Source organism: Enoplosus armatus, chromosome 20 (genome assembly GCF_043641665.1).
Source record: "Enoplosus armatus isolate fEnoArm2 chromosome 20, fEnoArm2.hap1, whole genome shotgun sequence".
Taxonomy (NCBI): domain Eukaryota; kingdom Metazoa; phylum Chordata; class Actinopteri; order Centrarchiformes; family Enoplosidae; genus Enoplosus; species Enoplosus armatus.
Window position 1 is genome coordinate 6,323,635 of NC_092199.1, and position 27,938 is coordinate 6,351,572.

The 27,938-nt window shown below is 40.7% G+C and overlaps 2 protein-coding genes across 3 annotated transcripts in view; one reads left to right on the plus strand and one right to left on the minus strand.

The window, feature by feature from the left end:
* Nucleotides 1–281: 281 nt before the first annotated feature.
* On the plus strand, nt 282–3,569 carry chac2 (ChaC, cation transport regulator homolog 2 (E. coli)). Of its 2 annotated transcripts, XM_070927344.1 has the most exons (3): nt 282–416; nt 1,054–1,089; nt 2,818–3,569. In XM_070927344.1, exons 1-3 carry the CDS (start codon nt 282–284, stop codon nt 3,211–3,213), a joined length of 567 nt encoding a protein of 188 aa, XP_070783445.1. In that variant the 3' UTR covers nt 3,214–3,569. The 2 variants fall into 2 exon arrangements, with proteins under 2 accessions (XP_070783445.1, XP_070783446.1); XM_070927345.1 differs by lacking the exons at nt 282–416; nt 1,054–1,089 and adding an exon at nt 1,950–2,016.
* Nucleotides 3,570–6,045: 2,476 nt separating this feature from the next.
* psme4b (proteasome activator subunit 4b) overlaps nt 6,046–27,938 on the minus strand; it is a 33,058-nt gene continuing 11,165 nt past the window's right edge. The window contains exons 15-47 of the mRNA XM_070926913.1: nt 27,761–27,911; nt 25,452–25,550; nt 24,914–24,983; nt 24,295–24,362; nt 23,482–23,685; nt 21,638–21,795; nt 21,312–21,407; nt 21,132–21,187; nt 20,928–20,984; nt 20,759–20,814; nt 20,546–20,644; nt 20,388–20,450; nt 20,139–20,234; nt 19,785–19,916; nt 18,447–18,656; nt 18,216–18,352; nt 17,980–18,033; nt 17,547–17,676; nt 16,566–16,647; nt 16,018–16,171; nt 15,474–15,540; nt 15,266–15,391; nt 14,856–15,008; nt 14,623–14,727; nt 13,493–13,584; nt 13,157–13,288; nt 12,704–12,906; nt 11,289–11,374; nt 10,967–11,095; nt 9,241–9,396; nt 8,019–8,187; nt 7,741–7,874; nt 6,046–6,180 (exon numbers count right to left, since the gene is read on the minus strand). Coding sequence (XP_070783014.1) covers nt 6,046–6,180; nt 7,741–7,874; nt 8,019–8,187; nt 9,241–9,396; nt 10,967–11,095; nt 11,289–11,374; nt 12,704–12,906; nt 13,157–13,288; nt 13,493–13,584; nt 14,623–14,727; nt 14,856–15,008; nt 15,266–15,391; nt 15,474–15,540; nt 16,018–16,171; nt 16,566–16,647; nt 17,547–17,676; nt 17,980–18,033; nt 18,216–18,352; nt 18,447–18,656; nt 19,785–19,916; nt 20,139–20,234; nt 20,388–20,450; nt 20,546–20,644; nt 20,759–20,814; nt 20,928–20,984; nt 21,132–21,187; nt 21,312–21,407; nt 21,638–21,795; nt 23,482–23,685; nt 24,295–24,362; nt 24,914–24,983; nt 25,452–25,550; nt 27,761–27,911 — 3,859 coding nt within the window. The remainder of the gene's footprint in view (nt 6,181–7,740; nt 7,875–8,018; nt 8,188–9,240; nt 9,397–10,966; nt 11,096–11,288; nt 11,375–12,703; nt 12,907–13,156; nt 13,289–13,492; nt 13,585–14,622; nt 14,728–14,855; nt 15,009–15,265; nt 15,392–15,473; nt 15,541–16,017; nt 16,172–16,565; nt 16,648–17,546; nt 17,677–17,979; nt 18,034–18,215; nt 18,353–18,446; nt 18,657–19,784; nt 19,917–20,138; nt 20,235–20,387; nt 20,451–20,545; nt 20,645–20,758; nt 20,815–20,927; nt 20,985–21,131; nt 21,188–21,311; nt 21,408–21,637; nt 21,796–23,481; nt 23,686–24,294; nt 24,363–24,913; nt 24,984–25,451; nt 25,551–27,760; nt 27,912–27,938) is intronic.

A 27,938-nucleotide genomic window follows, 5' to 3' on the forward strand; every position in this document is an offset into this window, starting at 1 on the left:
AAGTTTATACTGAAAGTTGTTGAGCGGAAGTACGTGTTCTTACGTAATTCGGATGGTTTGACTATCTAGTCCTTGGGACGGGGCTGCACGAACGCGTTTTACTACTAGTCTTTAGCACCTACACTGTTGCAGGTGTACATGTCAGTCATAATAATGTTATGACTAGTTCAGAACTAGAGTAGACTAGAACTAGAGTTGTAAACTAGACTAAATCGTTGGCAGTTAGTCCGGCTCTAACCGTCTGTGTTGTCTCTCCTGTAACGTTAGCTTAACGTCTTATCATGTGGGTTTTCGGTTACGGGTCTCTGATATGGAAAGTGGATTTTCCGTATGAGGAAAAGAGAATTGGGTATATAAAAGGCTTCAGCCGTCGGTTTTGGCAGGGCAGTACCGACCACCGGGGAGTACCGGGGAAGGTGAGTATACGTGCTATTGCTAAATCCTGATTACGGGCACAATAAATGACGCTATGCTGAGTTTGAGCTTGGTGTTGTGTTGTCGAAACCGTGGCTCTTCTAAATATCTAATTTAATGTTTAAGTTGCTGTTATACGTTCTTGGTTAATTCCTAAATTTAAGTTAGGCTAATTGTGTAAACACAGGAACACAAGTACACATTTGACAGTCTGTTGACATTGTTAATTCACTGTAAAGCACATCATATTTGGCCTGTATCCATCCAAAATGAAGTATCTGGTTAAACAGCATCTCTGCTACTTCTACACTATAGAGCTGAGGGCAATAGTAAAGTCACTGTGGGAAGGAGAAGTTTTAGGATGTTGATATTTAGTTCGATCCACAAGTCATTATCCATCTTTTAAAAAGAGTTAGTCCTCATACAGCAGCTCATTGTGGTGTTACTTCTAACTATTGTTATGGGGATTTACAGGTTATTCATCACAGTATATACTGTAGCTTTTATTATTCCCATAGCCTAACCTGACATTTGTATAGTACCCTTCTACAATTCTACATAATCTTACTTGGTTGCTTTACTTTATTTGTGTTTGCTGCTGTTTTTAAGTGCTCGTTCCTCTGCCTGTGTCCTTTGCAGCCTGGCAGGGTCGTGACACTAGTGGAGGATCCCGAGGTAAGACATACCCCTTCTAAACGTCATGATACCATACATTATTTTGTAATAGAACTGCAGCTAACGATGAAGTTAATTGTCTATTACTTTGCAGATTACTGTTTCAATTAATTTGTCTGTTTATAAAATGTCAGAAAATAATGAAAAATGTCCAACCTACTTTCCCAGAGCCCAAGGTGACGTCTTCAGATGTCTTTTTCTGTCACCAAAACCTAATTTAGTCCGTTTACGATGATATGAAACAGAGAATTGCAGAAAATATTCACATTGGAGAAGCTGGGGCCAGCAAATATTTGGCATTCTCAACTGATAATTTGAATTGTTATCGATTAATTTTCTTATCATTTCGGCAGAATGGTTGGAGTTTTTCATTATGAAAATGACTTAAACGATTAAATAATCATCAAAATAGTTGCAGACAAATATTCCATTGCTTAATCAACTAACCATTGCAGCTCTTCTTTGTAATATGTCACATACTTGTTCAGTATATGTACATCTATATGCATAGATTTGTCATTTTTAATAGGTGGGCGTCTCATTAAAAATGATATAGGTCTTCATGGTATCAATTAAATTTGACATAGTGGCTGTGAATGTGATGTTTTTATTAGAGGACATCTTGTTAAGGGGAAAAACCTGGCAAAACCAAAATCACGTATTTATACAGCAACAATAGATTATCACCACCTGAGGGTCATAATTCACTCACCTTGTTACTTATAACTGTATTATGAGACAAAGACTCAAGTTGAACAAGGTGATTGAGAGTGTGTACTGTGCAGGAGAGGAGATGGCATCTTATACAGTGGAAACAAAGGAAAAGACTCTATTGTGTTCTGACCTTGGATGAGAGATAATTTCTTGCAGTTGATGGGAGAGCGATAGAGAGATGCAGAGCATGCCTTGTGATGTAGCGAGAACATGGTAAGCGTCTAGAAAACATGTATTTAGAGGTGACTGATGAGTATCTTAAAAATGTTACTGATAAGCTTAAAATATACCGTTCATCATCTTTCTGGCAACACAAACAGTGGTGACCGTTGATTACACTGGGGAACACAATTTTTGTTGAGTTAGGTCTGACAGCTGTTTTTAACAAATTTTTGGGTGCGGAATCCAAAACTGTTCTCAGTTTTTCTCTATCATGTCAAGTTTTTGAACTATAGGATCCCCGTTTTCTTAAAAAATATGAAAAATACTGTACTTAACAGATATGTGTGTGATAGTACTGACCTATTGGGAGCTGCACACACCTCTCACCGCACTGTCTCAATTGTGACTGCACAAACAAGTTGCCACGTAGCTGTAGATGAGTCCAATCGTAATCAGCTGGCAAGTCTTACTTATCTGGAGGGTAAGCTGTGGAGAAAAAACTTGAAAAACTGACTGCAATTTTGGAATCAGCATGCCAATTTTAGTTTTAATCAGCATAAAAATCTAACTCAACAGAATTTTTTTTTCAAATTGTTCCCCATTGTTATTCATTTCAAGCAATAATTACAAACATTTACTGGTTACAGCTTCTCAAATGTGAGGATGCAAGCACTTTGAAGACGTCACCTTGGGCTCTTGGAAATAGTGATGGATATTTTTCAATATTTATGACATTTTATAAACAGGCCTATTTTATTATATTTTTTATTCCTGTGAAGAGTTCGTCACTCTGCATTCTTTCCTGCAAATTTTCAAGCTGCTGTTTTTTCTTCCTTCACCCTTTTTCCTCAGGGGTGTGTTTGGGGCGTTGCCTACAAGCTGCCGACGGGCCGGGAGCAAGAAGTGAAGAGCTACCTCGACTACCGAGAAAAAGGTGGTTATCAGGTCATCACGGTGACCTTTCACCCCCGTCCACCGCTCACTACCCCGCCCAGTCAGACGCTACTCTACATCGGCTCTCAGGACAATCCGGACTACCTCGGCCCCGCCCCTCTGGAGGTGATAGCCAACCAAATCGCCAGCTCTACCGGTCCAAGTGGGAAAAATACGGAGTACCTGTTTCAGCTGGCTGATGCTGTGAGGACAATTCTGCCTGAGGACTCAGACACACACCTGTTTTCTCTTGAAACCCTAGTGAGAGAAAGACTACACAATGGGCAGAAACACTCACACACTCAAACAGGTTGATTGTAATTAGTTAACCAATAAGACTCAATCAATATATTATGCTAGGCTGGATTTGTCAAATAATCTCAGGGTTTTAGGTATACATAGGGCCAATCAGGATATTTGTCAGGTACAGAGAATATGTTGACAGTCCGTTTTTCTCTAATGTCACAATTTTGTCTGTTACACTACAAATAATATGTATTGAAAGCTGCTTTAAAATAAGGAAAATTACAAATACATAAAGGTACTGTAATTGGCCTTTCAAGCTACATGTTGAGTAATAACAATATGCTTTGGTTAAACTTGTAGATTTACTCATTATACAATGTTCAACAGCACAAAGGAAGAATGTTTAACTGAATAAATACTGTATGTTATGAGTGAAGACATCTGCATTCACAGATACATGTGGTCATCATTTGAAGTATGAGTGCACTGCTCTCACAACTGAATTGAAATGTAGGGCCCACGCAACATTACCAGTGGGATAATCGTGTTAAAAAGTTGGAACCCAGACCAATTTTGGCACATTTAAAGCCCCTGGAAACTTGGATTCAAATATTGATTTTTTTTCTCTCTATAACATTAAATATTCATGACTAAATAAGCAACAGTGAAAGTAAAAAAAACCCCAAAACATCCTTATTTATTATTAAGAGTTGTGAGTGTGAGGAAAAACAACACGGACAGAAATCTCTCAAGAGAAATACCCAAAGCTGTTTAAACTTGGTGAGAAAGTTGTGTGTTCATGTAGGAGGAGTTCATAAAAACCTGTTGGAGAACATTTGTTTTCAGGGCCTTTAAGAGTAAAACTCAACATGGCTTTGATGATTGTGTTATAGCAAAAACCACAACGCTATGTTTCACTTTGGCTCACAAACAACATTAGAATCTCATTTGGATCTTTTTAGCCACGCCAGTGGTAGCTAGCAGTCCACCCCTTTGGTTCGGGACTGAGATATCTCAACAACTATTGGATGGATTGCCATGAAATTTGGTACAGATATCCACGGCCCCCAGAAGATGAATGCTACTGACTTCACTTGATCCTCTCGAATTTTACCTCTGTCAAAAGTTTTCATGTATCCAGTGAAATATCACTAGTGTACATCTACTGGATGCACAAAAATTAGCATGCTAACACACTAAACTAAGATGGTGAACATGGTAAACATTATACCTGCTACATATCATCATATTAGCATCACCATTGTGAACATTTAGCTCAAGTCTCTGCTGTGCTTAGGTGCAGCCTCAGCGCTGCTAGCATGGCTGTAGACTCTTAACACTACCTTTCCAGGTAATGCAGTAGGTTTTTTAAATATAAGATTACCATTTGATTATAACAATTGTGTCTCAGATTTCATTGGGATCATTTAGATTATTCAGATTATTTTAAAAAGGAGAAGGTTTGCCAGAGAATTTAAAACAGTATCCCTGTTTTTAATCTCTAAATCAAAACTTGAATATTAGGTTTAGGAGCATCATCAGTCATGCACCTTTTTCAGAGGACATTATCATTACTCTTTCCAACCTTGATCGTCTATCTAGATAAAACTGCTTTGGTAAATGCCTCCCATCTCTCTTCCTGATGTGAAAACCAAATTTCAGGGCAGATATCATCATCATACTACTGTAATCAGGCTATCACTTAGTGTACAGCAACACAAGTCCACCTTGTTTATTCCAGACCACTTACCAGCTATGCTCCTTCTCATTCTGCCAGCGTAGGTCTCAGGACAGTGAACATATTAAAGTAGACAGAAGTGCATCAGAAAAGATCAACATGAGGAATAAAGATGGTGACAGCTTTATCTGTGACCAGTGTTTATCGGCTGTGGCCTGTAGAAGAAGACTAAAAACTATCCACGCAGAAAGAATCTCATCTGTATTTGAGCTCTGTGCAGAACATAATCTGCTGTGGACAGCTATGTGATATGGATGTATGCAGATAAACAGCAGTTATTTCACATGATCAGTCAACCCTGGAAAACATACAGCACGCCACACTCATTCTTCCGCTGTAAAAGAAAATACATCTCTTTACAAATGATGCAGTGATTTTATTAAACAGGAAACAACAGTAAAGTTGAGCTATTGTATAATACAATGGGTTGTATAGGAATATGATATAATGATATTACAGCATTTTATACATTTTATTACTTATTATAGGTGTATATATGCTTATATGCGCATATACAGTTATATCACTTACATGATTCACATCAATATTATATATTATACAGTATTAGAAACATCACATTGTAGAAATATCATTACAGTTTGTAGTATTTAGTACTATTAATGCATTTTTTTTATATTTCTACATAATGATCATATCATATATGTTTTTCTTGTGTTTCGTGAATAAGAGGACAGTTCCAACTGTTTACGTATCATTTAAAAATCTTTTGAAAGAAGTTCAAGTGAAAACTGAGAGAAATAGTGATCTGAAAAGAGAGGTTTCTGGCAGATGTGGTCAAATCAGTGGTTGAATATATTCTACAATTACATCAAAAATAAATGCACACCTAAAGGGCGGTTATCTCTAAAGTAAAGTGGCCACCTTTGGGGCTGTTGAGCTGCTTGGCAAGACAATATAAACACACCAAGAAAGTTAAATATTTGAAACCGTTTTGCCCAGAACTGTTTTTCTGCTGGGTTTACTGAAGGCCAACATTGGCACATGAGGTTCCAGAGGCAGGGCTCTCAGCACACTGCAACACAGACATTATTTTAACAGGCTGCACAGAGGACCGCATTTCCCAACAGTGTTAAAAGGTGTGATTATGATTCTATGGTACTGGTCAGTCAGTCTGTAGAGGACCTGGCAAGGCAGCTGGCTGTCTAGGCGTAGTAGCAGGGCGAGACCAGCAGGTCTGTAAGCACGAGCAGCTGGTCGTCAGTGAAGCACTGCCGATGCTCCTGCCAGTTATCGTGGTGAGTACGCCTGAACTCAGACAAGGTCTTCTTCACCGTCATCTTGGGACAAAAAACATAATCATCATTTCTGACACTATGGAAAAATAGTAATTATCGTAAAATTAAGTTTTACAGAGTTTTACATTGTGGTATTTCTATCTTTACTTCAGTAACAAATCTGATTATTCCACCAAAAAAGCCAGTAAGCTGCTAAAAAGACCAGATTTTCAGACCTCCATTGTCTACTGTCCAAATTCTGACAAAACCATTTACTATACAGTATAATGAGTACATACTACTTCCCATCTTTTCCAGGCTTTTGAGATAAAAGTTAGCAAATTTAAACACATGAAAACTTAACAGCCATTCCCATTTTTGATCATCTGTACACCAGAATATTTCAGGGTTTTGTTGAGTCATATTTTTTAATCTTTGAGGATGCTATAAAAGATATATATATATATACATATATATATATATATATATATGTATAGCATCCTCATAGAGAATGTTCCATCATTGGAGAGAACACGTACATTTTAAAGCGGAGTGTTTATGTCTCAAAATTAGGACATTTCTATTAAACTCTGCAGTAAACTCCTGCAATAAAGGGGGATGTTGATCGTTCTTTCTGTTGCTTCATTTGTTTTGAGGAGTGAAAAAAGTTAAGAGCTGATAACTGCCTTTGATAACAGCCACTATCTATTCTTACGCCGAGAGCTTCCCTCAAGTTTAACAGTGGAGCTAGAACGAGGCTGAATGTGACTTGCACAGTAAATAGTTCCTGTTTTGAGCGATAAAACAAAGCCGCTGCCACTTGCTGATCTGGAGACACACAATGTAAAATATGGTGTTGAATCTGACCGCAGCTGACAATCTTTCTACTAATGATCTCATTTGTTTACATGAATTAAAAACTAATGAGGTAATAATAAGTTATTGATGTTAAAATGCCACATATAACAATTTAAATACGCAACGTAGAAATTATTTAAAGTGAAACAAGTTTAGAGTGAAAAGTTAGCGTGGTTCAACAAGGACACAGAAACAGGGAATTAAACTGATGATCACTATAACCAAGGATGTATTCATGATTTAAACATTGAGTACATTCATTTTACATTATGGCCTTCAAACAAAATGATTAGATTAGTTTTGAAGGAAGGAAGGAGGCGCCTCGAGCCTGACAACCAAAACTGATTTTGACTACAGATTAGTCTGCCTGAAGAAACAAGATATTATATCCCTCATTATTCTGCACAAAATCTGCCACTTCTACTGTTGTCATATAGAATTTGTACTACTGTTCTTTTTAGTAGCTTTTGTAACAGGCTGGCAAATACGTTTTTTAACTGTATTCCATTGTATTTTCTTTCTCATCTCTTTCACTTTGCAACCAGAGAAGCACTAAATTATCATCATCATTGGCTCCCCCGTCACCGTAATGTATTATTCAAACTCCGCACTAAGGATTACATTGTATGTCTTCTTCATGCCTGAAGTAAGGCCAAAGACACAATTTTCTCCTCAATTGGACAATGAAATTGTATTCTTTCAACTCACACTGTGTTGAGCTCGATGTTTGTATGTGAGTGTGTGTGTATTAATGTGTGTGTGTACCTCTATAGGCTGTGGGTCGTTGAGATGGTCACTCAGGTCCATCAGTATCTGAGGCATCCAGTCTGGAACATCGTAGGGGCTCGATAGGATGCACGCACTGAGGCCGAGCACTCCGGCATGGCGCCGCACTAAGTCTGCACACACACACACACACACACACACACACACACAAACAAACGGAGAGTTAAAATGGGCCTTAGAATTTCAAGGTTCACAATTCCCCTGGGATAAGAAAGGGTAATAGGGCAAGTATTACTGTGATTGCCTCACTGTGTGACGTGCACGTAAATGTGTGTGTGTGTGTGTACCTGTGGAGGCCAGCTCTCCTCTGGCCTTGGGGAGGCGAGTCTGACTCAGCGTCTGGAGCTGTGTCTGCAGACTTGAGTCCAGAGGGAAGAACTGGCACTGCAGTAAACCACTGAGGGTGGTGCCTGCCATGTCCCTCACCTACAGGGAGAAGGAGGAAAGGGGGTAGGGAGAGGAGAAGGGAGGGAGGGACAGCAAGGAGAGAGAAAGAGTAAGAATAAAATAAATAAATAAAGAGACCCGTGAAGATCAGAACCGACAAATAAAGGATGCGGCGGAGAGCACGAGGCAGTTTTAGGGCGAGAAATGCATACACAATTTATTAAAAGAGGCGAGTGCAAGGAGATCGGGGAAAAGCAAGGCACACAGGACAGAGATGAGCGGAGGAGGAGGAGGGAGCGGGAGGAGGAGGGATAAATGCTGAGTTGAACTGAGGTAAAATTCACTTGCAGAACATCACTGCCTTCCTGCATCACTTTGCATAAATTATGAATAAGCTCTGAGTGACGGTTGATGCATTAAAATAGACAATGATACAAAGACAACACATTCACCAGCTGTACACATACACAGTTTACAAAATGTTAAGAGAAGCAACTGTTTTTTGTAAGTTAGAGAAACCGATTGAAGCCCAGTGCTTATTGATTTTCACCCTGCACATCCAGATCAATGGAAAGAGACAAGTTAAAGAAGGTTTTAAAAGCACGGAGACAAGTGAGACACGGATTGTACAAAAGATGACTCAATATCAGAAGAGACTCCTATATTCTCTGCACCAGTACTAAATTTGATTGTATTGTATTTAATAAATATACATGAATAATGGATAAACATAACAGCAATTAGTCAAGATTAACAGTCAAAACAAATGTGCTTTTTCAAATTATATTTTGGGCATTAGATTGATTCATGATGTTATTTTTAGATCACTTAAATTAAAAGTGCCCTATCAACTTCCCTGTAACCACAGAAGAAGACAAAGACACCAAAATAGGAAAATAGATTAAGAGCTGAGCGGTGAGCTAGAGTGTTATTTTCAAGCAATAACCGTGAACAGGAAAGAGGGATTAAGATGTAGTGAGCAGAGACTTGGGGACAATAAGTGGTCATTTGTAATCCTGTGACAATTGTACCTTACAGAGGGGCGATGGCTGTGTTAAAGCAGTGCTTGCTGCCTTTTTGTGCATGCATTACCTCAAGCTGTTCATCAAGCAGCAGCTGCATCACCAGCTTTCGGATGCAGAGCACCTCGGCAGGCACACTGAGCAGGGTAAACAAGTTGTAGAAAACCATGATCTGGAGGTAGGTCAGTACTGAGAAGCGTGCATGCCACGATCTGTTGCCTGCCATCTAGAGAGAGGGGAGAGAAAAAGAGAGAGACAGAGGTGAGAGACACAGGCTGGGGTTTGTACAGAGCCCCTTCAGTCCCAAAAGATGGTGTTTTTATGTAACTTGTGCAAACAAAATATTATGTTGTGTACATACGTTATTGTCTTTGTATCAGTTCATATGCTTCTCTACCTTTTTATCAAGTTTAATTTTCACCTGTCATATAATGAAAATCTTTCAGTTCTAACATAACAAGAGTCTAGAGCCCCCACTCTGGCATTGGTGCAGCAATGCTTTAAGCTAAATGCTAACATGCTGATGTTTAGCAGGTATGTTTACCATGTTCACCATAGTAGTTTAGTGTGTTTGCACTTTCCTTCCTAATTACCACTAAACATAGTTGAGGCATTATTTTTGCAGGTATTAGTCATAAAACATGTATGGATTGTATTGGACAAATTAAAACTTTGATCTAATGATGGCACTAAAAGTCAGGAATCGTTCTGATTCAAATCAGCTTCATCCTCTGGGGACCATGCATGTCTGTACAAAATTTCACAGCCAACCATTCAGTAGTTGCTTAGATATTTCAGTCTGGACCAAAGTGGTGGACTGACAGATGCGCTAGGAGACTAAAAACATTGGACTGTCCTCAGCAAGAATCTTCTGCAGCACATTTTAATGGACAACAGGCTTCAGATGGAAGGGCTACACAGATTTAGACCCCATCCATGACCAGTTACAGTATATGGTCCGGGGAAGATGCATAGGTGTAGATGGATGCTTATGAAAATGGCCTCAAAAGTAAATAAGAAATAAAGACTCATATAAGCTGTATGGGATCCCAAGTGCTCTAGCACACAGATGGCAATGACTTCACAGAAGACAGGATTTCTCAAAAGCACCAAACTAATCTGGCCAATTCCATGTGTGCATTAATGAGTGGATTGACGGCTTCTTATGGAAAATCATTTGGCTGAATGCCTACCACATAAGTAGTCACTACAAGTCAATCGGGGCTATAGAAGCATTAGAAGTGCTACTGTAGGCAGCTGTCCCAAATATGTGCACACATTTAAAAGAATAGAAAGACATCTTAGGAAATACGCCTCATATCTGTATGCTGCTATGTATGCTAATACGAATACTTAATGCTAAGCTAAGCTAACCACCTGCTCGCTCTAGCACCATATAATATGAGAGTCTAACAAAGGGAATATTTCCCAAAATGTCAACCTACTCCAACTTTTGCATACAACATGAGATTTTGTTCCCACATGATAAAACATTTAGGTTGTTGGTGTCAAGGTGAAACCAAAAAATGTTGTTGCAATGGTTTCTCATCCCGTCTCACCATGAAATATGAAACTGACACGATGGGTTAGATATTCTGAGAGCATTCGAGAACAGACATTTCTCCACAGGGGTGCCACTCACGTAACACAACTCACACCAGAAATACTGTAAGTAAGCAAATTAAAATAGCACAGGTTGTTTTTAGTCTAACAACAACACCTTGGGCAGCATTAGACTTGGAACACTGACAGCAGGCAGGTGGGGCAGTGTGTGTGTTTGAGTGTGTGCATATTACCTCTTCCAGCGCTGCCAGAACCAGAGGGATGTGCTCAGGATACAGCAGGCCCTGGGACATGAGAGAGAGACACGTGCGCGCATCCTGCTTCATCTCATCATAGCTCTCATCAATCTCCACCGGGGCAATCTGCAGGGAGAGAGAAACAGAGAGAGAGGTGGAGAGAGGTAGGAAGGCACACAGCTACGCACCATTTTGAGTAAATGAAGAGAGAAATTGAGTTTAATGGGCAAGTAAGATTGAGTGGGTAATAATGCTGCGCTGGGACCTGTGCATGCATGTGTGTATATGTGTGTGTGTGTGTGTGTGTGTGTGTTGTTACCTTGAACAGGAGAGGCAGGAGCTGTAGTTGCTGCTGAACAGGAGTGGTGAAAGTTCGACCTGCGCTCGCCATCAACCATTTCAACACTGCAAATGGCACACACACACACACACACACACAAACACACACATAGAGGAGATTTTGGGTTGCAGCCAAATAATAAAAACAACAGACTTGGCGCTGTGACCTTACTGCATTGCTCTGCTACAACACAATCTATCATGATTTAGTATCTAATGATTTGGATAATTTCATAACCAGATATTTATCTGAATAATGGAGATTAGAGTAGTAACAGAAACTGAAAGAGCACAAATGTTAAGACAAGAAATGAGATCTAAATTCAGTCTTTGGTAAACAGGTACACCGCCATGAAAATGGAAAAGATACTAAAAAACATAAATATGAAATATTGATCTAAAATGAAATATCTGCTCCAAAATGATAAAGAATTCCATTTTATCTTTCAGAATCACACCTACTGCTTGACCTCAAGCAGTAAAATAAAACTACTTTATTTTCCTTCATGAAGGTGTACACACTGTTTCAAAGTTTTATTTTACTATATTTAATACTTTAAGTTAAAAGTAGTCACATTTAAATGTATGGTGGCTTTTGAGTAGTCTTTGAGTCCCAGCAGGTTACTAAAACCAACAATTTGTGTCCTCAATAGTATCTACAGCCTTGCTTACAGTGCCTCTAGTGGTATTCAGCCATGCAGATAGTTTTGATTTTATGTGCCCAGGTTTTAAAACATCTATATCTATATCTGCTGCCACCTCTTATTGGACAGGGATGTTGCTGTTGAATTTTGTACATGTCATTTTTCAATGTCCACCTCCAAATTACCTCAATTGTATTTGGGTGGAACCAGAAATCAGAACACCAACACCAAACTATCTGCATAGCTAAATACGACTAAAGGTAACTGATTTAACAAAACCTGTCATTGTAATTTGGAGGAACTGACCCTTTAATTGAATATAATTAAAAAAAGAAATACTACAAAGAAGGATGGCTAAAAACCAAAGTGAACTTCATTTATTCAACTGCTATCGGAAACTAGCATGTAACTGAGAGGAAAACAAAATCAATAACAAGATCTAGTACAAATTACTGCACTATGTGGCCTGTACAAACGTTAGCGACACCCTCCAAACTATTGAGTTACGTGACTTTTTTTTTGAAAGGCCCTTAAAATTCCCCTTCTTCTACACCTTGCTACATTTTAAAGTAGATTCAAGGTGCAATGAATAAGCGATCACAGCCTTTAGCTTGTGTCAGTCTGTTTCATCAAGAGACCAAGCTGTTCTGGTGTGTATATATATATATTTTTTCCCACAGCCACTGTCTATCCCTGCCCTCCACCATGTCCATCCACCACGCAGTCTACACGCTTGCATCCACATTCTGACCCGTCTTGAGCAGTTTGACAGCCTGGGTGCGCTCGTCCGTCTCCTGGGTGTTCTCCTCGTGGACGTGGTTGTGGATCTCCGGCTCCGACGTGAGGGGCTTGAGCCGCTCTAGGACCCGAGTGACAAACTCTGCCACGTGGGGGGAGGAGGTAGGACGGGTGTGGGGCAGGGCCACGTCTATCATAAAGATATAGGTCAGGACACTAGAGAGAGAGGGGGACAGAGAGGGTAAGGGAGGAGAGGCAGAGGAGGGGAAAAATGGAGGGGTAACAGAAAGGAAAAGAAACAAAGAAAAAGAAAAGAGTCATAAATACATTATAGGAGCAGTTGAGACAGACATGGAGATAAAGAGGCTTAGCATTGAATAGCCAAAACTGTGCACACAAACTAATTAGATTAACCTATTTAACCATGATTATGTAATCCAGAAGAGATAACGCTAAGTTAATTTACCTTCCAATGCGCTCCCTGACATTCTTATACACCTGGGTGAGTTTAGGCTCCAGGTAGGCCAGCAGCCTGTGCAGCAGTTCAGAAACTCTCCACTGCTGCTGGGCCAGACCTCCCTGAAGCACATATAGCAAACTGACAGAGACAAAGAGAGAGGGGGATTGAGGGGTGGGGGGGGTTGTTGTGTTATTGCGGCACGTCAGCTCAGCATACGTCAGCTCAGGTTACTACTGCAGCCTGAAATCAGAAACCTCTGAAATACTGCGGATGACATAAACACATACTCTCTGTGCGTATAGTTATTCATGCACATGGACACACACCTACACACACACATACCTGGCGTCCCTGAATGAGCCGCCCTCTCCGCTGAGCGGGCTCTCCATCAGCAGCTCAAACAGCCAGTGCAGTTTCCTGGGGTCCCGGCCCTCCTATTGAACAGCAGCCAGTACAAAATAGGCTAATTTTTGTAATTATTGTTTTAGGTGGGCAACATGTATACATCCACTGACATACTGTATGCACATATACCCAATGGAAACAGAGAAAGTAGTCCCTAGTTCAAAACTGTGGCTAGTTTTTGTATTATATGATCATAATTTTGTGTACATTTTACTTATCCTACACAAAAGCGATATATTGATCTCCTAGCAGATGACTGTAAGACAGCAGTACAACTTAAAGAGAATGTACTGTATGACTTTATTTTTAAAAAGGAGCAAATCAGTCTAAATTGAATTTCAACCACATTCTATGTCCTCATTGATTCAAAAGTTATGTTTCCTGCTGCAATAAGATGCAAAAACAGTTTTCAGTAAACATTGTCCTCGTGTGAAGAGCACAGTTTTATAAAATCACCTGTAATAATAATAATGTTGATAATATTGAAGAGACAAATGGGGAAAAAATGCATTTGTTGCAGGTTAACAAGACTAGCGGCTCTGTGAGGCTGTACTTAGGCACAGCAATGCTAAAGTTAGCATGGCAAGACACTCATACTTGCAGGTATTTGGTTATAAAATTTCAATCTTAACCTGATGATGATGGTGGAGGAAAAGTGAAGTGAAGTTATTACAATTTATTTTGAGAGAGACATGAATTTGTGAACAAACCATCATCGTCATGGCGATCCATCCAAAGTCATTAGGATTCATTGTCTGGGAACCATAAATAACTGCACAACACTTCATGTCAATCAGTTCAATAGTTGTTGAGATGTTTCAGTCTAGACCAAAGTGGTGGACAGACAGACTGAGATTGCCATCTCTAGCGAATACAAAATAACAAAATAAATGGTAAATTAAAGAGTTGCAAATGGTGTTTTCAAAATCAAATTTTCACCTGAATGTTTATTGATCTGATCCTCAACATTTTTTATATGAAAAATATACAGATAAATTCCCAGTTTACTTTATTGAGCCCTAAGCTGTGGTGCGTACGGTGTATTTGTATGCATGTGAGCAACTCACACAGGCAGTAGCGATGCAGGTGCCCCAGTCTGTGTAGGTTTCCACTGTGATGTTGGTTAATGCTGTCCTGATCAAAGGGCACAAAAGCTTCCAAAGCCTGTCCACCTGAGTGCACACACACACACAATAATGAAAGTTTTTATTAATATTGACTTTTCTTATCAAAAAGTAGTGCAGTGTGTATATTTGTCACTGTGTGTGTGTGTGTGTGTGTGTGTGTGTGTTTTCAGTACCTTGCTGAAACTCCAGAGTTTGCTGCCTCTGATTAGTCCTGCAGTAATCTCACACACACAGCGCTGGGAGCTCTCATGGGGGTCGCTGGCGAGCTGGTCGAGGTGAGGCCATAGTAACGGCAGGAATACATCACCATAGTTACAAAACAGCCCCTGTCAATCAAACATGAGCATGAAGGTTTGTTCGACATGGAGGAACTGAGACTTTTTTTTATACCAAAGAAAGACAGATTACAGTCATTCGCTTGCAGTAAACTGTCAGCTGTCTGGCGGAAAACAATGAATCACAGCAGTTGATGACACAAATTCCAGCTCTGCGTAGTTCAATTCAGCCTTGGCTCGCAGTGGTATGCTGTGTTCTTTGTAAAAAGGTTTGCCAGATCGATTTAGGCTGAGAGTTTAAATTGCACCTTGAAGAGACAGAAGCGTCGGGGGTTAAAGCTGTCTTTTCCTTTCCGATCCTCCAGAGAGAGAAACCCTACGAGCTGGTCAATAAACTCGGGGTCCGAGAAATATTCAAAGATGATCTTTTCACCCTGAGCGACACACAAACAAACACCAAATGTAATAATAGCAATACTGAGGCATCATTCTGTGTGGTACAGCATGAGCACGAACCTCACTCATCTCTTCATACGGCAGGTCATCTTTTGGCTTTTCAGAAGCTGCATGGATCATCATTTCTCTGAGAGGAGCGGGCGGGAGACAAAGAAGAGGCGGCTGTGATTTATAGATAACAACAGAAAAAATATGGATAGACACATACTGTCTTCGAACAAGCAGCGAGGATAAATGAATGATTAGAAAGTCAGTTAGTCAGCAAGCCGTGCGCATACCAAGCCAGCCAGCCAGCCAGCCAGCCAGCCGGCCCTCCACCTATACATCAATTCTTCTATCTAGGCCAGGCAGCAAGTCGTTCAGTCAGCCTTATCTAGGCCAGGCCATGACAGGAAGTCAGTGCAACATCCTGCTAGTTATCCAGCCTCCCAGATCAGTCATCCAGCCGTTAGTCAGACATAAAGTTAGCCACAAAGCCACAGAGACAAGCATCAAATCAACCAGGCAGTTAAGTCAATCAGCTATTTAGCTCCATCCAACCAAGCAGTTAATCAGCCTTCCTGTTTCTAAATCCACCACCTAAACACCCAGTCACTCTCTTTACCTCGGCCATGAGTAGTAGCCCCAGTGTGTTTTCTCCACATACTGCTGAGAATCCCACTGTTCCTGACTTAGAGGTAGGTTGTTGCTGTCGTACTGCAGCCAGCGATTTCCCTCACGATCCCCTGCGCACACACCCTCTGGATCCTCTATACCACCTAAACACAAATTCAAATATAAATACATTAAAAGTCATGAACACACGCATGTTTTTTGTAGATGAGTGTGTTTCCCACTGTTGGAAAGTTGCCCTGTTTCTAGACAAAAGAAATCGGTAGGAAAGATTTTCTTATTTCAAGCAATTTATCTTTTAATAGAAAACAAATGTAGATTTATATCTTATTGCTTACTCAATGGGACATTACTACACAATTAGTCTGTACATCATGCATGATGTATTATTTCATTAAAATTAGGACTGCTAACACTGAAATTGCAACTGATACTGTATCAGTAGCTAAACTAAAATTATTGTTTTTTCCTACAAGAACTAAACACAAGAGCTGTATACTGTACATGATTGTTATTGTGTGTTCGTGTGCTCATACTCACTGATATCTGATGGCTTCACAGCCACTTTCTTTCTTGGTCGTTTTAGCTGTTTCAGGATGCCAGCCATTGCTGAGATCGCCACCTATGGAAGAGAAAGAATTTACAAACACAGCAGCTCCCCCAGGTCCAGTAAAAAGTGCTGTCTGTTCTGGTATATGTCCCCACTCGTTATAGTGGGCTGGAATATGCACATTTTAATTGCATTGTTCTTAGTTTTTTAGCTACTCACACTTGCACTTTTTACACAGACTTGCTTATTTGTTAGTGTCAAGTATTTTGTCTGTATTGCTATACTGTCTTTTATTTTGCATCCTGGCCCCAGAGAGAAATGGCATTTTGATCAAATGTGTACTTGTATATGGATGAATGACAGTAAACTTGAACTTAAAACTCCAGCTGTGTCCCAAATCAATACTACACACTAATTGTAAACAGGTTTTGAGAGTGTAGCGTGTTCACAGTAAAAAACGCTTGATTGTTGAGTGCGCTGTTGATGGACGCTATTGTCCCACAATGCAATGCACAAAGGAAATGGAGGCTCTACTCATGGCTGGAAAAAAATGTAAGAAAGCAATCTTGAACATTTCAAAAACCAGTATTAAATCTTTAGAAAGACATTTTGCTTTCCTTCTGGGAAGTATAATTGGAAGTGACGATACACAGTTTGTCTATCATTTCCTGTTAGTTGAAAACAGTGACTTTTTGTAAGCTAACTGCACAAAAGTATACTATAAATATTAGTATATGTTACGTACTGTATACAGTTAGTACGTGGAATGAAATAATCTCAATGTCTGAACTGCATTTAAATAATTATGCTTTGGTGATCTGCATGTTACATTTGATGATCCACGAAAAAGCTTTTAGCCACCCCATCTCCGTCCTTATAAGCCTGTGCAATGTCAGATACCATAAACTGTTTACTTTTTACCCACACAAACATAAACTCACACACACACACACACACACACAGCTGCAGACCTTGCGTATGCTGATGGAGTCGTGTATGAGGCCCTGTGTGAAGTAGAGGACAGCGTCAGCGGGCAGTGGGTGATCTTCTCTCAGCTGGAGAGACAACAAGTCCGTGGCCATGTGCTCAAACTTCCAGGGCCTGAAATACATGCAAACACGCCTCGTTGGTGATAAAAAAAAAAACCCCAACTAATTCTGTATTGCAATGTAGTATCTTTTTAAGTAACTTTTGAGGTGAGTCTCTCTAAAAACTATATATTTTCTATTTTCAACCAAAACATTTTTCATTTCCAAGCCAACATCACTGTGTAGAGGCTGTAAGAAGAGTGCATTTGGAACTGCTACTGACTGTTGATGCCCCTTTTCTTCTCTTAAATTTTCCAACATTTACATAGCAAGTGCATGTACATATAACACATATACAGGTGGAGAGAAAACCTACAGATCTCTGTCTTCAAGGCAGTCCAAGAGATCATTGACCAGCTTCTCATATTTCCTGTAAAAAAGAAAAAGAAGTGTTAGTCAGTAGAACTACTCCTACTACTACATCTACTAATGGTAATAATATATGCAGCCATTTAATAGTGAAACTGATAATGCATGCTAAGCTGGTGCTCTAGATCCTCTGCAACCTTGAGACAAACTAAGAGGGTATTAATGAACAAATAATACCAATACCTTGCAGCGACTACGTTTCTGATTCTCTGACGTTGAAGCCCCTCTTTCAGCTCCTCTACAGACGGTTCCTCCAAACAAGGTGTGGGATTTTCAGACTGTGCGATATGATTGGCTATCTCTACACATCTTTCAGATACCTAAAAGTGGCACAGAACAAAGGGGAGCAATACGCAATTAAAAAACAGATCAGATGAGGGTAGCGTGTTGACTGTTAATGAACATGCTGCTCACAGTAAAATAGATCCCTATGGTGTCGTGCTGGCGTTGGATCCTGTCAGTGATGTCGTCCAGCAGTCGACCAATGGAGGGCTCCTCCAAGGTCATGGAGAGCGACAGGCCACAGCGGACCAGAGCGGGCCACACCTCCCCGACACAGTCCCAGTCCCTCGCACTGGCCAGACAAACACCACTGTGCATACCCAGCAGACAGTACAGAGCACCCTGAGCGACAGGAACACACACAGGAGAAAGACACATGACAGATCGTACTGTACATGGCGGAGTAAACATCATGTCACGTGCTGTGGCTGAATAAGAATTCTTCATGTGGCCTTTTGTCTGAATTACACACAATTATACACAACCTGTGTATCTTTGCAGCCCAAATAATCTGTAATAATAATGTTCATCATTAACTTCATTCATTGTATACCTGTTCATTATATGTTGAAGGGGAACATCACAACAAGCTCTAGAAACTCGCTACCATGAATTTTGTCCCAGTCTCCCACTGGTTTTTGTACCTTGTTTACCATTTAAGGGCAACTTCCTAGTGGTAAGCTTTGAAATAAGTCACTTTGCGAGTTGCAAGTCAGGATCAAGCCCCTGACTGGACCCTTTGCTGAACCTTCGTCCTATCATAGCTTAGCAACCGAAACTACGCAAAGCACGCCTGCCAAATGTTTCCTGCTCTTTTGGATTTTGGAGTGGTGAGGAGGCTTACTTTCTGCCTGGGACCTGTGAGCTTTAACTTTAGCATTTTTGCATTTCAAGTTTACAAAGTGCTTCACAGTGATATGAACAGGTAAAACAATGAACATACTCACACGATCACATAAAATATACACAATAAATATTCAATTTACAACTAATACATAATTTAGAAGGGTAAAATTTAATAAATTAAAATAACAGTTAAGCGTCAAACTAATTAAAAGTCAAATTACAGAAATGAGTCTTTAGGATAGTGCTAAAAGAGGACACAGATGTTGGTCGTCTGATTTCCAGTCGAGTCAGTCTCCAGCCAACAAAAACTATTCAGCTGACTTTCAGCTAAGATCAGGAGTGCAAGGAGAGAAAAGGGCAACAGTATGGGCTGGTGCAAAGGCTACCTGCCTTAAAAACAAGCAGTAAAACTTGGAAATAAATGCTGCAGGCCACAGGTAACAGGTGCAGGGAGGCCAATGTAGCCATCAAATACATACTGAAGACACAGTTTTGGACTATGGTCAAGTTTCAGCACCATGGACAGTGACCATTATGAGCAAGACCAGAGTGACAACTGTGTTTGTCACCATGTGGACTGTATGTGTGTGTGTGTGTGTGTGTGTGTCAGTGTGTGTGTGTTACCTTAAACTGCTGTTGCATGCCAGTGGTGTGTTGTGGTGAGAGCAGTTGTAGGATTCGGGGAATCAGGTCCCTGTGGGAGAAGCTAAAGGTTCCCAGTGCAGCCATCATCACATTCTGGGCCCTGCTACGTACCTGCAAGGACACGCACACACACACACACACACACACACACACACACACACACACACACACACACACACACACACACACGTATAAACACATGCACATGCATACATTCTCAATTAATTTAATCACCAGAGATATTCATGTTAATACCATCAGATAAATGGGAACCAACAGATGTTCTGATTGAATTGTTCTTGTTTTTCTTGTTGTGTGTCGTGTCAGTGTTACCTGGCTGTAAGTGCTGGTAGAAAGCAGCAGCAGATTACAGAGCAGCTCCTGATGAACCACTTTATATTCACTGCCCTCAACCACCAGCTTCCTCATCTACTCGCACAGAAATACAATGTTTAAATACAATAAAAGCCAACTTCTCTTCTGAGAAAATCAGAATACATTTTTATTTCATGTGCATGTGATTACAGCCACACCTGTGACCCTGCACAAAGTGTGTGTGTGTGTGTGTGTTGTTAAACTAACCTCGTGCTGGAGTAAAACCCGGTCAATGAGCAGTGCTCTAATGTGCTGCTTTTTCCCATGAAGCTGCAGAAGGAAAGGCAGCACACTTAAAATCACCCCGCGAGCGACTCATTGAGACTGACAACAATCAGCAGCCTTGTTGTGCTTTTTCAACTCACCCTGTTTTCCATCGACTTCTTGACAAGAGTGAAGCTTTTCCAGCGTGAGTCAAACTCCCTCTTGTGAGTGCCTTGGAAAAACATGAGGTCACTGATGATCTGTAGTCAGACAGACAGACAAAAGGGCGCTGTGAGACCTTCGCGGGCCCTACCGCAGGATAGAATAATAACATTCCATACATGAATAATAGAAAAATCACAAGGGCTGGACACCTTAATGATGACGAAGAGTGACTTTGTGTCATCCTCCGAGTGCTCCAAGATGTGATCTGGATTGGAAAAAAAGTAGATATACAGTAGATTAATCGTGCATCACAATCACATTCCAAACAAAGTGAGGAGTTTAGAGTCGGAGTGCAGTGGAGTTAAAATCTTAACTCACGTAGCAGCAGTTTCATGGTTTGGCAGATGGACTCTCTGTACTTCTCCCGTGAATCATCTGGAGGGGAGGAGACACACAGACGTCTCGTATGGACACAGAATGCAGGATGAGCGGCCTTATCTCTCTCTGAAACTGTTGAGAGAGCGACTGCTTGTGTGTGTGTGTGTGTGTGTGTTACGTGGCTGCTTGTTTGTGTTTTCTTACCGTAGTCAACACCGATATGCAGCTTGATCTCCCCCAGATTTACCATGGAGGGCACACTGAGAAAAAAACAAAATGTAAGGGGCAAAACGTGACTAGCCTGCACAAAAATGTTTGTTTTTATGTGTGTGTGTGTGTGTGTGTGTGTGTGTGTGTGTGTGTGTGTGTAGCTACAGGACTCACAGGTCAGGTACGTGTGGGCCATCCAGAGGGGGCAGCATGCTTCCAGCTCCAAGAAGGCAGTGCTGCACAATAGCAAGACTCTGCAACAGCTCCTCCCTGTGAATCAGACCCCACGTTACAGTCCTTTCATAGCACTCTGTGCTCTTGATTAGGCTTCATCAAGAGCGTTAAGAGACAGATATTAAAAACAGATGTTGAACTTCAGATTTCATTTTTGACAAATCTCATTTATCAGTAATGAAAGGCTGCGGGTTTCTTTCTTTTGTCTGTGTGTGTGCCTGATTGCATCTAAAAATGGAAAACTAAGGAAAAAAACGACAGCACACCTGCTCATTGGCTGTTCTCCAGAGACGTGGCCCTTGATTCGCTGCAGCTCGGGGTGCAGGAGGCGGGACAACAGCTGGAAAACAAAGTTCTCCTCCTCCTGACCAGGCACGTGCCAACACACACCCAAGGCTGCCACATCTCCAGCTCTGCCCCAGTCCTGGGGAGAAAGAGAGGTTTTCTCAGAAAGAGAGAGAGAGAGAGACTTGCTGCCAGTTTTTCCACTGGAACAACTGGCAAGCAAACCAGAACAACCAGTCCGCCTCAAAACCACAGTCCTGTGTCATATTCTGGTATTTAAAACAAATGTAAAGGGTAAGGACACTAAACAATTGACAGAAGAAAATCAATTATGCAACAAACTGATCTACTATCAGATGACAGACTACCAGATGAATCAAACTAGCAGATGAATCCAACTAGCAACTAATACCGCAAAGTGAAGAAATTCAAAGAAAATCAAAACTAAACAAAATATAGAATCAGGGACCATGAACTGCAGATGAAAAGAGGTCGGTATCAAGGTATTATCAAGGTTTTGGAAAAAAAACTGTGATAGAGAAACCTTTCTCTTTGGAGATGACAGAAATACTGCAGGGCAAGCAGCTCAGTTTGCCACTAAGTAAAACAGACGTGGGAGAAATCACTTTTGAACTTGCATTTAGCAGCCTTAAAGCAAGATTATGCAACTTGTAAAAAGAAGAGTTTAGCACCCCCGTTCTACAAAAAATGACAAGTCAGACTAATTCTTAGGTCAATGCACGCAGGTGGCTTTGCAACAACCTTACTTGGTCTGGTATAACCAGTAGTTATGGTGGCTAATGTTAGCTAATGTTAACAAATGGTGTAACTGACACGAGTCACGTGACTTTTCTCTACACTACTTTTACACTATGAATGTTTTAGCATTCATCATTATCCTGTCAACCAATCGGAGCTTAAGAGTGGGGATGTCATCTGTCTACTTGCTACATTCAAGAAAAAATAAAGAAAGGTCCACGCACAGACATAACAACTCTTAAATCAACATGTTTCTTGCTTCCATGTCAATAGAAAATGACAGATACATCACTTGGTACTGATTGGTTAGGTGAAAAAATATATAATGGCTCCCTTCCCAACAGGAAATCAGCGAATATGGACAGAAAACCCGGCTGAATTAATTAAATAAAACTAATTGGTGTCCTAACAAATTCTTGTAACCATTTTGGGGGTCCCAACCCACATGTCTAAGATGACCGAAGAGTAAGCAGATTCTGTTATCACCATTTTCTTTCTTCTCCCTTTACGTATTTCCCCTCTCTGTATACTTTAGCAACACACATGTATTTACATTATTCATTTATTGAGGGCATTTATCTTTATGTAAAGTTTATTTGTCATGCACAGAACGCAACTTGAAATCAAACTTGAACGATAAAGGGAGACAGTGACAGAGAGAGAGAGCAGTGTTAGCAGTGTATGGTGTATAAATGCTTTCTAATTCTCTTCCTGGAGATGGAACTTGCTTTGCAATTACCGAACCTGTAGCAACCTATTTAATTAAACTGCGAGAAAGAGCAGTTTTAAAGGTGGTACTTTGTGTTGTTGTTTCCTGTCACAGACTAGATACCGTAATAGCTGTGATAACAGCCAATTTGCACTTGCAGAGGTTAGCAAATAAGCCATAGTTGAAACTACGCAGTTAGTCGAGGAAACTGGATTTAACTTTAGTATTAGTTAATGAAATAAAATAATAATGGTCATTTAATTGTCCTCTTTGCCGCAGAGCATTGTGTGTGTGTGTGTGTGTGTGTGTGTGTGTGTGTGTGAGTGTGTGTGTGTGTGTGTGTGTGTGTGTGTTTACCCGTATAGGGAGGTCAACATCAAAGCCTCCAGAGGTGCTGCGGTACTCGGTGGGATAGATGAGGGACAGCGACCGGAGTGTGTGCTCCAGCAGATTGCAGGCGAGTGTGTATGCCCGTTTACAGCGCAGACGCACACACACACACAGGATCCGCTCCAGGTCCCCTTGGTATTTTAACAGCTGTTCACCATCCACACGGGTAACCTAAAAACAACACACACACACGAGTACATGCACACACACAGACACAGGCAATTCAGTGGAGAGTTGTGTCTTAAATATTGAGGTTCTCCAGTAAATCACAGCATCTGGCTCGCTCCCACTCGCATTAAGCTCCCAGGAGTAATAAAACAAAACAGAAAGGGTATCAATATGTTCTGGTTAACGACAAAGCTCTTTGATATTTATGACCGTGCAGGATGCACGCTGCAAAAAATGTCATTTGGTCATCATTTTTTCTCATTCAATGTCACAATTCCATTCTTATTTTTTAAAACAAGTAAAAAATATCTCTCTGTTCGATGCATTTTAAGTGTTTCATTCTCAAGTTTTGTAGAAACACATGATGAGACCTCTATTCGAGGTAGAACGGACAAATCACTTCGGTACAGATGACACCTGACTCAACAATATTCTTAAAAGAAATTCATCTGTAATGGAATCAAGTAAATATGATGGCCCCCCACTGGCAGACTTTTCAATCATTTTGAGATTAAATAACATTTTAAGAGACAAACTAGATGAAATAAATACGTAGGATGAACATCTTTTAGAGTGTTGAAGCCCTTGGGACGTGATAGATCCTCGTCTCACCTCGGAGAGCAGCTGGAGATTCCACAACAGCTCCTTATCCAGCTCGTCTTCACTCTGCAGCTCCTCATCTACACACACACACATAAAGAAGCTGATTAATAATGTACTGTATTGCTCCCCTGACAGACTGAGCTCATTTTGCTGAATTTTGGGGTCATTTCAGTTTTTAGTCACGGTTCAGACTGTGATATCTCAACATGGACCACAACGTACGGCCATTCATGGTCCCCAGAGGACGAATTGTGATAACTTTGATGATGACTTTTCATTTAGAGCCACCGTCATGTCAAAAACCTGAATTTGTTGTTCATGACCACATACTTCAGTTTCAGCTGTACTTTGTGTTTAGTGCTAATTAGCAAATTTTAGCATGCTAACACACTAAACTAACACGGTGAACATGACAAACATTGGTCTGCATACATCAACATGTTAGCACTGTAACTGTGAGCATGTTAGCAATCAAAAGTTAGCATTTAGCTCAAAACACAGCCGTCCCTAAGTACTGTATGGCCTCACATAGTTGCTAGCATGGCTGTGCTCTTAGTGTTAATCTATCTATCTGTAGACACACACACTACACTGGTCTACACACACACACACACAGTGTGGTACTGACTGTCAGTAATGTGGAAAATGACGCTGCAGCAGTGAGGGACGAACAGACGGAGAGACTCAGCGGGATGACACTGCAAACAGACACACACACACACACACACACACACACACACACACACACACACACATTTAGATGCATTAGCAGAAACACAAGCACGCAGAAAATGACACCAGTAAAAACTGATTCCTCCAAAAATAAAATATGAATAATATATAAATGTATATACTGAAAATGAAGGAAATAACACACTGTAAATGGATTTAACCACAGTCTGACATGTAAGTGTAAGAAAATGATTTTGTATAATACATGACCTTATAAGGTTGTATTTTCCTGCAAATATATCCAAATCTTATCAACATATGAAACATGACAGGCTATGAATCTTTCTTCTGTGTTGTGTTTCCTGATTTTGAGATCTACTGGGTGAAATTCACAAACCTACAGTACATTACTGTAAAATACATGAGGGAGCAGAGCTCTATCTGATAAACACACACACACACACACACACACACACACACACACACACACACACCTTTGCTGCAGCTCTGCACATGTCAGCCACCATCCTTCCTGACACACACGTCTCGAAGATGTTGGAAGTGGCAAAGTTATACACCTTCTGCAGCGCCACCTGACACAAAGGCAAAGTTTGGAAAGATCAGATGATGCATATGTACTGCTTAATGTGTTGAAATTCAGATAAAAGTTGACTTATCGATAAATATACATGCTTTTTGTGTTTCTCTGCTTGACTCGTCATAGTAGGAAAAGCACAGGTGTTACTAATAACATTAACAATGGCTCTGTTCTGTTCGCGTGTCCCAGTAAGCTAACACAGCGTGACAGTGGGCCAGCATGCACAACACCGGGACGCTCAAACTGAAGCAGCTAAATGGAATCCAGCCATCATTCATTTTATTATTTACACTTGTGATTGTCCTACTGTGACAAGTCAAAATGTCTGCCATGAAAAAGACCTGTACTACCAGGTACTTTCCATTACATCTGTTTTACGTGGGTATGAATAAATGATGTCATGTCATTACTATTACTTGTCATTACATCTAATTCACTTGGTTATTGCTTTTTCCGTTGTAATTACTGTGTTATTCCAGTACTACGTTTTACTATCACATCAATTTTACTCTGCTATGTAATCTCTTCCCATTATTAAAAGGGAACCCCACTGATTTTACACATGGAGGTCAGCGTACACAGCTGTATAATGTCTTCTATGGATCTGGAGGAGCTGTCCGAAATAATTAATTTTATTAACATAAAACCTGCATTACAAGCTGCAGGGTTTGAAAGAAGTGGACATTTATGAGGCATTTAGGAGGAATCTGTCTCTTGTGAGTTCCCCAACTTTATGGAAGTGCAAATACCAAATTGCTGGAGTACCGCTTTAAATAATTAATGGCCAGTTAAATCACTGGTTACCTACTGTTCTGATGTAAACAAATCTCTAACTGCATCATAAATCATTAATAGCAGAGATTTATTAGTTTTCTAGTTGTGTTTTGATTCTTGGTGTCGAGTTTTCTATTGAGGTTGGACGGACTTAATGTGTGTTGGACCAATCAGCCAAGTGAATGTAATGTAATGTAATGGTTACCCTTTTGTTTACATTTGTGTTATGAATGGATATGTACCTTTAAAGCCCCTGAAAACCAGGTTTAAGTATTTCTCTATAACATTAAATATTCATGACTAAATAAGCAACTATTAAGGTTAAGTGGAAAAAAACATCTTTAGGTATTATTTATTAAGAGTTTTAACACTTAAAAACTCAGCTACACTACTTCATCGGGTTGGAGCTGTTGGGCTGGAGCTGGTGGGTGATGGTGTGGGGGATGGTGTTAGGACTGTCCCATTGTCTTTCAAAGCGACAGTAGAAGTCGTTGAGGCTGTTGGCGAGGCGTCGGTTGTTAGCAGAGTTGGGGGCTCTTGGCTTGTAGTTGGTGATCTGCCTGAGCCCCCTCCACACAGAAGCAGAGTCGTTGGAGGAGAACTGGTCTTGTAGTCTCTCTGAGTACAGTCGTTTAGCTTCCCTCACCGCCTTGCTAAACTTGTACTTGGCTTAACAGTGATCCAGAGTGTTCCCCTCCCTGGTGGGGCATTTAATAAACTGTTTGTATTTTGGGAGTTCATGTCTGAGGTTACCTTTGTTAAAGTCACCGAGGACAATAACTAAGGAGTCCGGGTTGGTCTGCTCCGTTTCCAGTATCTGGTCGGCGAGTGCGCGCTGTGCGTCCTGCAAGTTGGCCTCCGGTGGAATGTAAACACCGACCAGAATGAATGAAGCGAACTCACGGGGGGAGTAGTAAGGTTTACAGTTTATGAAAAAGGTTTCCAGGGAAGGAGAGCAATGCCGTCGGATCACTGTCACGTCGTTACACCAGCTGCTGTTGATGTAGGGTGTGGTTTGACCAGATTTGATTGGCAATTTAAGCAATTAACTGTCATCACATGTGGATTCAAATGTTGCTCGGTCCTGATTGGCACACAGTGCAAGTGACATCATCTTTTCCCAACTCAAACCGGTGATAAAGGCACAGACATCAAAACCCAAATACAGAAATCTCTCAAGTGAAATGACCATAACTGTTCCAACTTTAGTGTTTGTGTTCATGTAGTGCTCATAGTAAGAAGCTGATTGAGGTAATTCATTTTCAGGGCCTTTAAGGTTTAGTTGGGGTCAGTGAACACTGAGTGTTAAAGTTAGAGTTTGGGATTAGCAAATTAATGAACTTAAAGGTGAGTGACGTTACCTTTAACTCAAGGATGTGCCTGTGAGTGTGTGTGTGTGTGTGTGTGTGTGTGTGTGTGTGTGTGTACTACCTTGTATATTTCTGTGGAGCATTGTGTTAGGATGGTGCTAACAGTAGAGGACAGGCCCAGCTCCACCAGGCTCTCCAGATGAGTCTGAGTATCTGTCTCCATCTCGTCCCTCGTCTGTTCCAGCGTGCTGCTGTCTATCAGAGCAAAACACCTGCACGACCACACACACACACACACA